Source organism: Lytechinus variegatus, chromosome 1 (assembly GCF_018143015.1).
Source record: "Lytechinus variegatus isolate NC3 chromosome 1, Lvar_3.0, whole genome shotgun sequence".
NCBI classification, from domain to species: Eukaryota; Metazoa; Echinodermata; class Echinoidea; order Temnopleuroida; family Toxopneustidae; genus Lytechinus; species Lytechinus variegatus.
The window spans coordinates 93,738,647-93,754,381 of record NC_054740.1 but is presented as its reverse complement, the minus strand read 5'-3'; the positions used below and the strand labels follow the sequence as shown (position 1 = coordinate 93,754,381).

At 35.6% G+C, this 15,735-nt stretch overlaps 1 protein-coding gene across 2 annotated transcripts; it reads right to left on the bottom strand.

Moving 5' to 3' along the window:
- Positions 1 to 752: 752 nt before the first annotated feature.
- LOC121428952 lies at positions 753 to 15,411 on the bottom strand. 2 transcript variants are annotated; one of them, XM_041625849.1, is made up of 5 exons: positions 15,098 to 15,383; positions 11,296 to 11,461; positions 6,342 to 6,599; positions 5,278 to 5,500; positions 753 to 1,715 (listed from the first exon to the last, which is right to left on the bottom strand). In XM_041625849.1, the coding sequence occupies exons 1-5, from the start codon at positions 15,131 to 15,133 to the stop codon at positions 1,574 to 1,576; spliced, it is 825 nt and encodes a 274-aa protein (XP_041481783.1). In that variant the 5' UTR covers positions 15,134 to 15,383; the 3' UTR covers positions 753 to 1,573. The 2 variants fall into 2 exon arrangements, with proteins under 2 accessions (XP_041481783.1, XP_041481789.1); XM_041625855.1 differs by lacking the exon at positions 6,342 to 6,599 and having other exon boundaries at positions 15,098 to 15,411.
- Positions 15,412 to 15,735: the final 324 nt, after the last annotated feature.

The following is a 15,735-nucleotide window of genomic DNA, read 5'->3' as shown; positions in this document are numbered from 1 at the left end:
AAAATCTTAATTTTATGTGCTATATAATTATTTTATGATGCCATCTTTGGTATCTCTGCAGACATGGCAGACATCACTATTTTTTTTTTTAATATTTGCTCATCACTCCTAATTACCCCCACGCTTTTCCCTCCTATATTTCTCTCCTTTCTTCTCCCATGTCTCTTCTCCTTTTTATATTTCTTCGTAACTCTCCCTCTGTTTTTCTCCGCACCAGTTCTCTCCTTTATTTACCTCTTTTTGCAATCCTAATCTCCTTCTTTCTCCTCCTTTTTTCATTAACTTTTTTACTTCAACGAAATCTTATCTTCTAACTATTGTTCGTTTCTTCTTTTCACTGTGAATAAATAAAGAAGCTGGAATTTTACATTTCATAAAAAATTTATCTTTTAAAAATCCGATTAAACATGCAGTTTAAAACCTTCGAGCCTTATTTTTTACACAATAAAAAAAAGAAAACTGGATCTTGAGAAAATCAATGAGTCTGTAAATAATAAAAATATAAATGCAGAATCAAATAATTATCAAATTGTGATCATACCGACTTCAGGGTTCCCACAGTCATGACAAATCAAACTTGTTGTCATAGAAAGTCAGGGAATTTAGAAAATTTGTGAAAAGTCATGGAATTGCATTTACCTCTTGGCTATGGCAGCTTTCCAGTTTGTTGTGTCTCGCAACTCTCATACTCTGTGATTATACTTTGCTATATATAATTGGTGTTCATAATTTCCATTTTTTCCCCAGTTTTGTGACATCCAATACATAATTCCCGAGACGTCACGGGAAGTCATGGAAAGAAGCAATTTAGTCATAGAAAAGACATTGAATTCTGTTTTCAAATTTCTGTGGGAACCCTGGATGTACTCTATGGATAATATCATTTTAAAAATACATATGCATAAATGGTTAATTGAAACAGAATGATGATCAGTTTGGAAGCTTCACGGGCACCAGGTATCTTATTCTTTTTTATTCTCGTAAAAAAAGCCTGTTGTCTTTTAGTTGCATTCATATGTCTTTTATGCATTTCACTTGTGTATTAGCCTTTTCAGCAATAGTGTTCAACACACCTTATCTCACCAATCATAATATTATTAACTAACACAATTATATTTGACCAAATGTTGAGTATATCAGGACCAAACATATCTCAGAAAGGAATGGAGTGTCAGGAAGCATTCACATTCATTTGTCAACATAGAAACCAAGTACTGTAAACAGAATCTTCTTTACATCTAGATATACACATTCGTCAAGGTATAAATTCAACTTATTGTTGCTATATAAGCTACTTTTGTTAACGAATCTCTTTCATGATTCATGATAATGGCAGCACAATGGCAAGCAAAAAGATATTTGTTAAGTAAAATTAGAAAGTAAATAAAGAAGAATACTTAAAAGTATATTTTTGTTGTTGTTGTTCCCACTAATGAAATTTGGTCTGTTGATTCATTTCAGCCATAAACCATTGCACCCCCCCCCAAAAAGAGTATCATTGAAAGCTAGAAATTGCATTGTTATGTATGAGCATGAATGGCATCGACGTAAGTTCAATGTTTTGGTATTTGTATCAAATTAGAACAGTGTCAACCGTTGGACCTTCTGGTATATCGCACGACAGATTTTCGTACGACATAGAATTACTTGGTTGGTTCTCCGATATCTTTGTGTCCTCATCTTGCGTAGATCCTCGTGAAGAAAGTTGACTTTCCCTACAATTAGAATAAAAAACGGATAGGCATATTTTTGTGAGTTATTCTCAAAATCGAAAAAAAGGAAAAGCGTTGCTAGATTAATACCCTATTAAAGGAAAAGTTCTCCCCCAAAATATTGATTTAGTTAAAAAGAGAAAAATCTAACAAAAATAGCCAGTGGCGTACCGTGGGTCACGGCATTGGGGGGGGACGAGCAAAAATTTTGAGTCACTAAGTGAGCGCGCGAAGTTGCCATGTATACTGACCTAATAGAGACATTTTAAGGACAGTTCCATTAAAGGATTTGTCTCTCACTGGTCAAATAATGCGAGCACGAACCGCAAGCTTAAAATTTTTGATATTCAGACCTAAAAAGGGACATTATAATCAATCTTTTGTAATCATGATGCGTACCTGTGTCGCTAAATGATGCGAGCGCGAAGCGCGAGCTGAAATTTTTGTAAATATTGACCCCGAAACAGGAATATTTTAAGGACTATATTTTAGGAATCAATTAAGAGTATACACATCTCACCATAGTCATCTAATGCGAGTGCCAATAAGCGCTTGCTGATTTTGTTAGAATTACATCTAAACATGCACATAAAGCACTTGTAATCATGATTAACATATACCCATCTCACTAATCAAATCTTACGAGCGCGAAGCACGAGCTGAAAATTTAGGAAATTCAGACCTGAAGAGGGGCATTTTAAGGCTTGTTTGTAGGAATTCACGAAGACCATATGTAGTTCACTAATACCCTTTTTACACAGGATTTTCTTAACCCCGGACTATCGCTAACCCCGTACTATCCTTAACCCCGTACTATTTTTTTTCCTTTTCACACATGCCAAATTGTTATTGCTAACCCCGGATAAGGAATGCTTGCTTTTCACACACGAAACTCGCTAACCCCGGACTATTTGTTTTTGTCGATCATTCGTAGTACAAGTACTTCACTCGTACACTTTTTACACACGCTACAATTTCCTTAACCACGTACTATAGGTGGGGCCAAATTGCCATTTAGCCCGGGGTTAAGCTTAGCCCACGTTCGTTTTACACATGCGATCTTAACCCCGTACTCATGGTACTATTGCTCTTAGCACCGCAATTGGTGGGATAACCCTGCTTTTTTGCAGGGCCAAATAATCCCGTACTATAGGTGGGGTTAGCCCACTTTGCAAAAATCCTGTGTAAAAAGAAAGTGGGCTAAGCTTAACCCCGTACTATATAGGTGGGGCTAAATTGCCATTTAGCCCCACCTATAGTACGGGGTTAAGGAAATTTTAGCCTGTCTAAAAAGGGTATAACCGAATGATGCGAGGCGCGAGCTGAAAAATTTGGTATTCAGATTAGAAAAATTGACATTTTAAGGACTGATTCTAGGAATTCATGGAGAGCAGACATATTTCACCAATCCACTAATGCGAACGTACGCACGGACAGGAAATCATTATTATTATGCATTTGACCAATATAAAAAAGTACATACACATTACATTAGAATAAAAATTTACAGTACATTAACATGCAAAGAAATGCGGGAACGGCATGTGGGTCAGGGCGCACAAAAGCGAAATACATCACTGTTGCCCTAAGGCATGAGTCCCCACACATGCCGCTCCCAAGACATAAATAAATATAAATACTCTTACACAAAATATTGCACGTTAAAAAAGAGAATACTGAAAAGGGTGCCAAAATAATTAATTAGATAGTCTTGAGATGCATTAGATAGAAAATACCACTGCAAAATTGGAGAAATATAACAAAGTAAAAAAATTAACACCTCGTTGCTGAACAGTAATGAAAGGGGCATAATATATACGATGTAAGCAGATCTGGGGGGTGTTTCACAAAGATTTAAGTATGACTTAGGTCGCACTTAAATGTCGACGCGTACATGATATGCAACGCGCAATCTTATTGATCAATACGCAGTAGTGCGCGTCCCCTTGGCACGATCTGACCAATGCTGTCATGCCTTTTATACTGTGCGCAACTAGACACTTAAGTGCGACTCTAAGTCATACTTAAATCTTTGTGAAACACCCCCAGGTATAACTGGAGTTCTGAAAAAAAATAGGGGGGGGGGCTAGAAGTCCAAAGTAGAAATGAAATTAATATCGAAAACATTTTCAGGATATAATCACTAAATGTTTTTTTATTAAGACCTTAAAATGGGGCAACCACTTTAAGTAGTCATGAAAAGAAGCATACTATTGTACATGAAACAATGATAACTCGAAGTGCGAGGAAAATATATTTGGCAGTTTGGTGTATATACTTGAAAACGGGAGGTTTTAGTATAACAGGATTATATATCTCAGTAAACAGACAATGCGAGCACAGGAACAATGAAGACATAGGCCCTGAGCAAATTATGTTTCATAAAGTTATGAAAAAAATGTTTCTTATGTAATATAATTTAACATAACTATGATATAATATAACATTATAATTAACAACAATGTCTTCTTTCCCACTACGTTTCTCTTCCTTTCTCCCTCTTTTTCTCCTTTCCCCGTTTTTTTTGTCAGCCGATTGGGGGCACGTGCCCCCATGCCCCCCGTAGTTACGCCACTGAAAATAGCACTGAAAATTTTATCAAAAGTTGGATGTAAAATGAGAAAGTTATGACATTTAAAACTTTCATTAAACTTCACAAAACAGTTATATGCACATCCTGATCGGTATGCAAATGTGGGAACTGATGACATAACTCGCTCACTATTTCTTTTGTAAATATGAAATATTCTAAATTTCTCCTCATTGTACAGTATTTCTCCCTGAACATGTGGAATTACCATTGTTTAACATTTTATGTTTAAGTGAAGTTTGACCTTATTGTGTAATCTGTAAAAATTGAAATATTGTATAATTCAAACAATAAAAAATAAAAGAAATGGTGAGTGAGGGACCTCATCGATTTTGTCATTGGCATTGTGCATACAACTATTTTGTGAAAAAATATGCGAAACTTTAAAATGTCATAACATTCTTATTTTACATCAAATTTTGATGAAATTTTCAGTGTTAGGCTTGTTTGATTTTCTCTATCGTTTCAAATCAACAAATGTCTGGGATGGACTTGACCTTTGATTAAATAATTCGTCTAATACTAATTCGTCCAATTGCCAACTCGTATTTTGGTTTACCTCAGTTCGTCCCCTATCCACATGGTTTAATTGCCAATTCGTCCACTCACCATAATTAGATAGTCAAATGGTTATTCAGTGATATATAGGAATATACTCGCCTACTCAGTTAAAGTGTTATTCATTTTGTTATCAATGTGCTAAATAAATGACACCCTTTTCTTCAAACGAACAAAAACAAGTTCCAAATGGACATCCAAGACCCTTTTGTAATAAGTTATTCGGACCAGTTTGAGCCCCCGACCTTCCCCCGAAAGTGTAGGTCTTATGGTATTTATTTCTTCATTAAAACAATGCAAAAACTTTATGTGGAGGTCCGCCCCTATTCTTCATTACGGCTATACAGCATTGTATCTGCATGCTAGGCAAACAACAATAGAAATCAAAACAAATAAAACTAGATTGGTTTGGCCTACCTCTGGGTTAGAGTGATGTCTTGATGATCCGTTGGAGTGTTCTGGATGTATGGATCTGTCTTTGTGGGTTTGTTGAAGTTATAGATGAGAGCAACAGAGATCCAACCCAACGTGTTAGAGCAGAGTAAAGAGACTAACATCCACTGGATGACAGGACACATCTTACAAAAATACTTGCAGGGTGGAGGTAGAGGAGAAGTAGTAGGAGGAGGAGGAGTGCAAGCTGTATATGGTATTAAAACAAAAGGAGATGGGAAATCGTAATCGAGTCAATTATGTTTCAGCACGAATCTTAACGGTCAAGTCCACCCCAGGAAAATGCTGACTTGAATAAATAGAGAAAAATCCAACGAGCATAGTGCTGAAAATTTCATCAAAATCGGATGTAAAATAACAAAAAGCACAACTTGGTGACTCAGTCGATGATGTCCATCACTCACTATTTATTTTGTTTTTATTGTTTGAATTATACAATATTTCATTTTTATAGATTTGACAATAAGGATAAGGATAGCCTTGACTGAACCATATAGTATTAAACAATGCTAATTTCATATGTTCAGGGAGAAATGAATAGTTGTATCACTTGACAATGAGGAGAAAATTTGAATATTTCATATGATAAAATACCAAAAAAAATAGTGAGTGGATGACGTCACAGTCTCCTCATTTGCATATCAGTCAGGATATGCATATAACTCTTTTGTGACATTAAGCGAAAATTTATAATGTCATAACTTTCTTGTTTTACATCCGAGTTTATTAAATTTCAGTGTTATGCTTGTTGGATTTTTCTCTTTTTATTCAAATCAACTTTATGTTGGGGTGGTCTTGTCCTTTAATAAGACATGTCAGATGTCAGCATTGCATGATCTTCTCTGATATCCTTCCGCGTTCTTCGACAAGTAAGATAAAAATCTAACATTTAAAAGTGAGTTGCATGTAAACTTGATCGATATGTACAGTGACACAGAAATAAATAACACAAACATTGTTCATTAATGTTAACTAAACTGATTTCATTGATACATCAATGAGTGAATTATGATTGATGAAAAACCAACCTGTGATCGATCTTGGTTCACTCTCACTACTACCACACAATGTTGTGACTGTTATGTTGACACACATTTCAGGCAATAGACTGGTACAATTGAACATTGTCTCTTGGACATCAAGGGTTTCCTGGGTTATAACATCTGATCCATTTGAACAGGTCACATGATAAAAAGAGTACATCCCACAGGATGGCGGTAACCCGGGCGGTGACCAGCTAGCTGAAACTGAATGGATGGTGGCTCCAAACTCGGACAGGTTCTTTACTATTTGATAGAATATCAATATATTTTAAAAGAAGAAATCAAAGAGAACTGGAAGAGAGGGGAGGGGGGGGCTTTATTCGTTTTATATCCTTGTAGCTATTGTCCTTTGTTGTTATTTTTTTGCATCTTTTCGTCTTTCACACGGTTAAAAAATGGTTCCAGTGAGAAAATAAGGCTATAATGACGAATATTTAGCACGTGTGAAACCAAACTAGAACATGATTAGAATCATGGACGCAAATCACAGTCACGATTACAATAGCAATTATCATTGCGATGATGATTCAAGCCATTCACGTGTGAAAAGGCCCTTTGTGTGTTATATATCCCTCTGTGACAGTGCACGTCATCCGAGGCTATACCCTGCATAATAGACATAACTGTTCTTACACGGTACCAAAATCGTAATTTGAATGATGATTCCAGTGAAAAATAATTCCAATGACGAATTATTTAGCAAACGAAACTAGAATCACGAACGCTATAATCCCTAATCACAATCACGAATTTGAATTCTACTCCCGATGTGAATTCCAGTTAAGTTTCACTCAAATTACCGTACAAATTTTACGTCTGAAAGGTTTGACCTCCAAAACTTGGGGGCGTGGAGCTATTAAGTGACTTTTCAAGCACTTCCGTTGATTCAAGATTCTCGTGTGAAAAGGTCCTTAATGATAATCACTCGAGACGTTTCATCGTCTACCACCTGACCGCCACTATCATCATTGACATATCGTACAGATACTATTTCTTATGACAACTGAGGAAAGGAGTCATTTTGATGACAGTCACCGAGTTGAGTTCTAATGAAAATCGAGATCCGCGGCTAATGTCATATCTCAATCAGGGAAAATAGTGAATTCATGTCCATATAACAGCGCATGTTCAAAGATGTTTCAATTGGCTTAGTGTTATATAGATGGAAGAACGGGGTGCACCCCCCCCCCCCTTCCGTGAGAAAAAAAAAGAAAAAGAAAGGAAATGGTAACATTTGAAGAAAACAAAATCTGTATAGTGTGTTATACTAGTAATCTGTCAGTAAACTAGATTTTCATTTTGTTAAAGTCAGATTTTTAGCTCGCCTGCGACTATTCATGAAATGTCCCCGTCAGTGGCGTAACTACGGGGGGGGGGCACGTGCCCCCCCCATCGGATGGCCAACAAAAAAAAAAACGGGGAAAAGGAGAAAAAGAGGGAAAAAGGAAGAGAAACGTAGTGGGGGAAAGAAGAAATTGTTGTTTATCATAGTGTTACATTATGTTATATAACACAAGAAGCATTTTTCACAACTTTATGAAACATTATTTGCTTAATTGTGTCTTCATTGTTTCTGGTGCTCGCATAGACTTTTTAAGGAGACATATAAATCTGCTGTAATAAAGCCTCCCGTTTTCAAATCAATATACAACAAAATAATATATTTCCTCGCAATTAGAGTAATTATTGTTTTAAGTAGTGATATATTCTTCTTTTTCATGACAAAAATAAAGTTTCACTGAAAGTTATTGACATATTTTAAGGTCTTTATATAAAACATTTCCTGTCCGTGCTAACGTTCGCATTAGTGGATTGGTGAGATTTCTGCTCTTCATGAACTCCTAAAATCAGTCCTTAAAATGTCAATTTTTCTGATCTGAATATCAAAAAATTTTAGCTCGCGCTTCGCGCTCGCATCATTTGGTTAGTGAAATACGTGGGGTCTTAGTGAATTCCTACAAACAAGCCTTGGAATGCCCCTCTTCATGTCTGAATTTCCTAGATTTTCAGCTCGGGCTTCGCGCTCGCAGTATTTCATTAGTGAGATGCGTATGATAATCATGATTACATGACTTCAAAAAGTGCTCCATGTGTTTAGATGTAATTCTAACAAAATCAGCAAGCGCTTGGCACTCGCATTAGATGACTATGGTGAGATATGTATACTCTTACTTAATGGATTCGTAACTATAGTCCTTAAAATATCCATGTTTTGAGGTCAATATATACAAAAAATTCAGCTCGCGCTTCGAGCTCGCATTATTTGGTTAGTCAAATACGTAGGGTCTTAGAGAATTCCTACAAACAACCCTTAGAATGCCCCTCTTTAGGTCTATATTTCCTAAATGTTCAGCTCGCGCTTTTGCGCTTGCAGTATTTGATTAGTAAGATACGTATGATAATCATGCTTACATGACTACAAAAGGTGCTTCATGACTGTGTTTAGGTGTTTAGGTGTTTAGATGTAATTCTAACAAAATTAAAGGGGGGTGGGGGCATAACAAATTGATTCTTATATGCCTGTAACGCAATGTAAAATGTAGTACAGCTATTTGAGGGAACTTTTACACACAAAGCCTTAAAGGCCTTTCTTTAAGTTCTCTTATTTCATTTCATATTTTCATGTATTTGTATATTGGCATATTATGTGATAATCGTGTATGTTATACTTTGTAAATGTCTTTTTAACGAAATGAAATAAATGGATTCAATCAATCAATCAATCAATCAATCAAAATCAGCAAACGATGGCACTAGCATTAGATGACTATGGTGAGATATTTATACTCTTAATGGATTCTAAAATATAATCCTTAAAATTTCCTTGTTTAGGGTCAGTATATACGAAAATTTTAGCTCGCGCTTCGCGCTCGCATTGTTTGTTTAACGAGACAGTTAAGTATCATGATTACAAAACAATTTCCTTATAATGTCAATTTTTAGCCCTCAATATCAAAAATTTTCAGCTCGCGCTTCGCGCTCGCATTATTTAATCGGTGAGATACATATTCGTTTGATGGCACTGCATGTCCTTAAAATATCTCTATTAGGTCAGTATACCTGTCAACTGAGCGCGCTTCGCGCGCTCCCTAAATGACCCGAAATTTTTGCTGGTGCCCCCCCCCCAATGCCGTGACCCACGGTACGCCACTGGTCCCCGTACATGCTTCGCACAAAATATGTTTTGACTTTTTAGTGTAAAGTTACGCCATTGAACTGAGTGCAAGTCGTTTGTTCTCCCATGGAACAATGTTCTCCTAATCACATTTTTTGACGATCAGTCAAGCTGTTATCTACCATGTCTACGGTACACTTTGGTATTCAAAGTTTATCTCGGGTACTTGAATTTGTTCTATACATGTATGATGTAGATAGTACATTCATAAGGCAATCGATGTCCAATAAAGTGTGAAATGTATTTTGACGTGAATTGAATTGAATTTATTACAGAACGTCACCGGTAATTGCCAACATTTTGTTCAAAACAATAAAATATATACATAAACAGATAAACAAAAACAAAATAGTATTTTTTGTCAAACAAAATAAAAACAAAATAAAAACAAATCATAACAAAGCAACTTCTTCTTCTCTATAAGTACAGGCCACCGTCTGGCGTATTGTCGTACTGTTATAACTTATAATAATATAAAAATATACACTATAAACATAGGCATTATTCGGGTACTCATTTTAACAATGAGTAAAAAAAAGCTGATGTCCAAGAAAGGACAAGGAAAACAAAAGGAAAGTGGGAGAGGAAAGGGAAATAAAGAGGAAAGAAGTTCGAAAATAGAGAGGGCGGGAGAGAGGAAGAGTGAGAAGAATGGCATCACATGTAAACTTATTGTGTAAGAATAATGTGTATTCGGTGTATTTGGTGATGGAATGGTACGGGGTGTTTGCTCGCTCCATATTTATTTATTTATTTATTCATTCATTCATTTTTTCAATTGTTTATTTAATTTTTTATTCATTCATTTATTTATTTTATTTATTTATTCATTTTTAATTATTATTCATTCGGCACTTCAAAAAATAGATTTAAAAATACAAATGTTATCACACAAAATTACATAGAATATAATGCAAATGCAATATTTGGTAGCAGTCTTACCCGTGCATCAGTTGGCGGCCAAGGAAAAGAAAAGTTCCTCTCCCCCAGCCAACCGATGCACTGAAACACTGGTAAAAGTATTGCAACAAGACAAAATAATGAAATGACAATTACAATATGGGTAATTTTAAGAGCAAGAAAAAAAAACAATATAGCACCTTTAATCAAGAAAGAAAATCGATGTTATAAAGCAAACTGTAAAATCGGGAGAAGGAATTATACTGAACTTACACACTCTTTAAATTAGTTGGGCAAATATGCCCAACTTTTAACGAACCGTAGGCAACATACCACACAACTATTGGTTAAAATCTGTCTTAATTTGGTTATAAAATCTAAAAATTGGGTAATAAATTTGTTCAATTGGGTAATAATTGCCCATAATATATAATTTTTTTACCAACATACATTACCCAACACAGTGGACAGTATTATGTTGCCCAACATTTTAAATGTGTAGACAAGCTTTGATAAGAGGATCTAAATAACTAAATAAATATCATTTGGTATTGCAAGTTGCCCCCCCCCCCCAAAAAAAAAAAAAAAATAAATAAATAAAAAAGGGGATTAACTTTTGTAAGCGTCACAGATGTGAGACTTTGAACGAAAATAAATGGTGAAGATAAATTGTGAAGTGAAATCTGTATACTATATGCTGAAATATATCACTCATTTTTTTTCTTTTTTTGGCCAATTACGTCATTGTAGTCAATCCATCACTTTTAAAGTAATTCAGCTTTTAGGAGATTTTTTCATTAACAGATGATATGAAATCGACCCCATGAGTGAAAAATGTATTCATTCTCACAGTAAGATAGTTACCTGGACAGCACTTCATACAAAATGATGGACTTGATGGAAGTGAGGGCGGGCTTGTCGTACATGAGCAATTATGGTTCTTCGTGTTCGAGATGCATGGACTGTAAGGCTTGTTAGCAAAGACGCTAACACACGTTACAATGGTAAAGAATGCAGCAACTTTATAGTCCTGTGAAAATAATAATAAAAAAGGCTCTATTCATATTTCGTGCATAGCGTCTCGATCGGTAAAACATGGCCATCCAGAGAAGTTAGGAGGAGGGGGGGATTCCTCCTAACGTTTGACATAACCTCATTTTTTAAAGAAAAATAATTATTGATGATAGAAATTTATGTTATATGACAACGATGGTGATGATGATGATGATGATGGTGGTGGTGATGATGATGATGGTGATGATTTATACTGCGCTCTTCTTACTAGGCCCATATCGCGCTTACAATCAATAATAGATGAATAGAGATAAGCTAGTGATGGAGACTGTCTAATTGAGTGTGGCAATCATTCCAGTTTTTTGAAGCCGACACAGTGAAAGTTCTATCGCTTGCCATGATGATGATAATAAAGATGATAATGTATTTCATACAATAATGATGCATAGGCGGATCGAGGTGGGGGCCCGAGGGGCCTGGGCCCCCTATCGGTGGAGCAAAAAAGGGGGAAAAGAACGAAAAAAGAAGGAAAAGAAAAGAGAAAAAAAGGAGAGGAGGAAGACGAGTGAATAAAATAAGATGAGAGGAAGACTTGGAAAAAGTATATTCATGTCACTATGTGAAATTTTTGCTTGTGCTTCGCGCTCGCATTGCCTGTTAAGTGATTCACATATCTTGTTCAACATGGAGCTTAAATATCAAGTTCGCCAATATTGAAAACATATTTCTCCTCGGAAATCGAACTTTCATTAATTTCTGTGATTTACAAATTGATTTTTAAAAGTGATCTGTAAAAATGTCAGTGATCTGAATATTAACATTTCCGCTCGGGCTGCGCGCTCGCGAATTTTTATTTCACAGGTACCTATCATTTTCATGTATTCCATTAAGTTTTCAAAATATCCCTTTTCAGGTCTGATTGTCAAAACGTATCAGCTAGCGCTGCCATGCTTGCATTTTGATTGGCGGGTTTTGTATGTCTCAATATGGATTATAAAACAAACTACTTAAAATCACTTTTTTATGACAGTTTATCAAAAATATAGGCTCTCGATTTGCGCTCGCATTAATGGTTAAGCAAATATATTCATTTGTTTATTTATTTATTTCACATCTTTATACAGGGTGACCAATTCAGCTGTACACGATAAAAAAACATTAACAAAGATAAAAAGCTGGTTTGCAATTGGGCCCTGTTAATCAAAATACATACAAATTATAAAATACATAATATGTAAAATATACAAGAAATAAACCTTTAAAAATCCCAATCCTCATCAGAAAGACACAAACACACAGAAGCACCCAAACCCACACACTCACACACCCATTACACTCTGCAGACTTACTTGTAACATAAATTCAACATTATGATTACATTTGACATCAGCGAAAACAAAGTTTACAAATAAGATACAATTAAGATATAAATGGTGTGGGATTATTTTCAAGAATATCAACTGATTACTGATGCATTCTATTCATAATAAAAAGTGCTTGAAATGTACAGTGTTCAGGCCATAATATCATCAGATTCCGAGCCCTCATTGTGCATTGATGAATAAGAAATCAATTTAATAATTGAATTGTCCCTTTTGTTTAATCTCGCACTTAGCAAGATGAATAGTCATATTTATATGATAACATTTCCTAAGGATGTCACGGTCCTATGTTTCTGTTTGTTTGTGGTAACTCCCGTAGGAACTCGGCAGGACAGCATTTTTTGCTGGTAAACGCCAAGCTGGTATATAACCAATTACCTTGGAAACATTTTACGTCTAGGTTAATCAGTCATAGTGGCTGACGTAATAGACGACAGAACTCACTCTTGGGCCTTTTTATCAAAGTGGAGACAATGGCAGAGTTGGGATTCGAACTCACAACCTTGCGATTATGAGTCCAATGCTCTAACCACTGGACCATACGACCCAGTCGTGTGTCTCAAACTCAAATTAATAATGAAAAATATCAACTCTTTATCAAGTGCGATTTATATCCACCTTACAATTTTACTACAAAGTGTTTGAAACATAAAGCTGAAATTGACCCCTTTTTTTCAGTTCGGGATATCAAATATTTTAAGCTCGCGCTTCGCGCTCGCTTTTATTTTCATGATAAAAGATGCATTTACAATGCTTAGATTCTAGGTCTAAATCTGAAACACGCGCACGCATGTTCATTCAGTCATCCAGTTTCAGATCACAATATCAAACATTTTCTGCTCGCCCTTTGTGCTCGAATTATTAACGTAGGAAGATCCCCTTTCTCATCCCTTTCATGATTTACAAAACATGAATAGAGTGTCTCGTTCTAGGTCTAAATTTCGAATCTTTTCGCTTGCGCTTCGCGCTCGCATTATTCGATTGTTGAAATATGAAACGCCTTCATGGCTAAGTGCAAGCAGTCCTTAAAAGGCACTTTTCGATCAGTTCAAAACGTATAAAAACATTTTCTGCTCGCGCTTTGCGCTCGCATTATTAATGTAGGAAGATCCCCTCTTACTCGTCTTTTTCATGATTTACAAAACATGAATAGAGTGTCCCGTTCTAGGTCTAAGAATAGAATTTTCCGCTCGCGCTTCGCGATGCGTCATTTTTTTTTTAGTTATATAGCTATCCCGTTCATGATTACAAAAATTCATTAAAATTTTCAATTCTTTAAGTAGAAATATCAATTTTTCTCAGCTCGTGCATCGCGCTCGCATTATTTGATTGTTGAAATATGTAACGTCTTAATGGCTAACTGCAAGCAGTCTTTAACAGGTAGGCATACCTTTCCGATCAGTTCAAAACGTGTATAAAAAATTCTGGTTGCGCTTCGCGTTCGTAGTAATTATTGCAGGCACATCTTTTTTTCAGAATGTTCACATTTTAGGAAAAAATGCTTGCGCTTCGCGCTCACATCATAAAATAAGGATTATGATATTATATATTTATGTTGATTTAAAGAATAAAGCTAATAAGTGACTTATAGGACTACCCCCTTCAAAGAAACAAACAACAAATCATCTTAGAGCTGCGGATCGGGGAAAATATGGCTGAAAAAATTCCGCCGCCCCCGCCCCTACTTGCGAAGGCTGGATCCACCCCTGATGATGAATAGGGCAAACATATAAGTTGATAAAGGAAAAGTAATCTTAGTAAACGAAGAGAGAAAGGGAAGGGGAATAGATTGAGGAAAATTTGTGATATCAGAAGGACGAAAATTAGAGAGAGGGGGGGAATTGAATATTACATTTAATAGCTCATTATTGTGATTACGAAGCTGATACAGAGTAATAAAAACTAATTCAAAGATATGAATTTAAAAAATCTACAATGTACATATCATGAACAAAGGAATATCATGTTGGTCTAATATTTTGTTTTGAAGGGCCTAGGATAATACGCTTATAAAGTAAGTTATACTATATGAATAGTAAAAATCAATAGAAATCAATATTTACCAAATTGGCAGAATGAAAAAGAATTCAGGGGATAAAACTATATATAATTATGGCAGAGACAAAATCAACCATATCAGACATATTGCGTATTATACTTTGACACTCTCAATCATAATATTTATTTGGAGTTTTTACTTCCTTGTCCATGTTGTCAGAGTTACCCAACTAGATCGAGCTACCCCCTGTGAATAGAAAATACTGACTTACCTTGAAATCAACGTGCTTCGATGACCGGTGTTTCATATTTAATATTGGTTGTCATGGGAGCTGATATCGAAATTTCTCGAACCCCAAAATATCACAATCCTGTCGATTTTTCTTCCAATGTTTCAGCTACATAGAGCAAGATACATTCACGTTGATCAAGTCCTTGGTACATGTCAACTAAAATTCCCTGTCTGCTCTATACATTGTACATGAACCATGTGAACCAACTCCCATATTCAAAAGAAACTACAGATGTGACAATATTTCCCATATAGATCAGCCAAACGTTGAATAGCACAAAAGATGTTCACTGGAGCATGCCCATATCTTTTGATCACACCTGAATATAATTTTTTTTTCTCTCTCTCATCTAGATTACAGACTGTTGGCCTGCAGGGGCATTCGTGTTTATTAGCGCCCCTCCCCCGATAAAATGAAAAATCATGAATTTTATTCTTTGATGGATTTTTATCAAACCCTCATCATTTCCTAATTTTTCTGAATTTATCAAAACCAACTTATCATCAGGGTGCTCCCCTTCAAGTTCAAGTGTCCAAGTAATATTCAGACTAAGTTCTTTTTGTAGAGGTCACTGATCAAAGCAAGTAAGCTGCATGCTCCGACGGAGCTTGAAAAAA

Bases quoted from the DNA above. Each gene is read 5' to 3' on its own strand.
- LOC121428952 (XM_041625849.1), bottom strand. From the start codon at position 15,133: ATGAAACACCGGTCATCGAAGCACGTTGATTTCAAG. The intron at 11,462-15,097 runs GTAAGTCAGTAT...TTATTTTCACAG, and splicing joins CGAAGCACGTTGATTTCAAG to GACTATAAAGTTGCTGCATT. The intron at 6,600-11,295 runs GTAACTATCTTA...TCTATCAAATAG, and splicing joins TTGTATGAAGTGCTGTCCAG to TAAAGAACCTGTCCGAGTTT.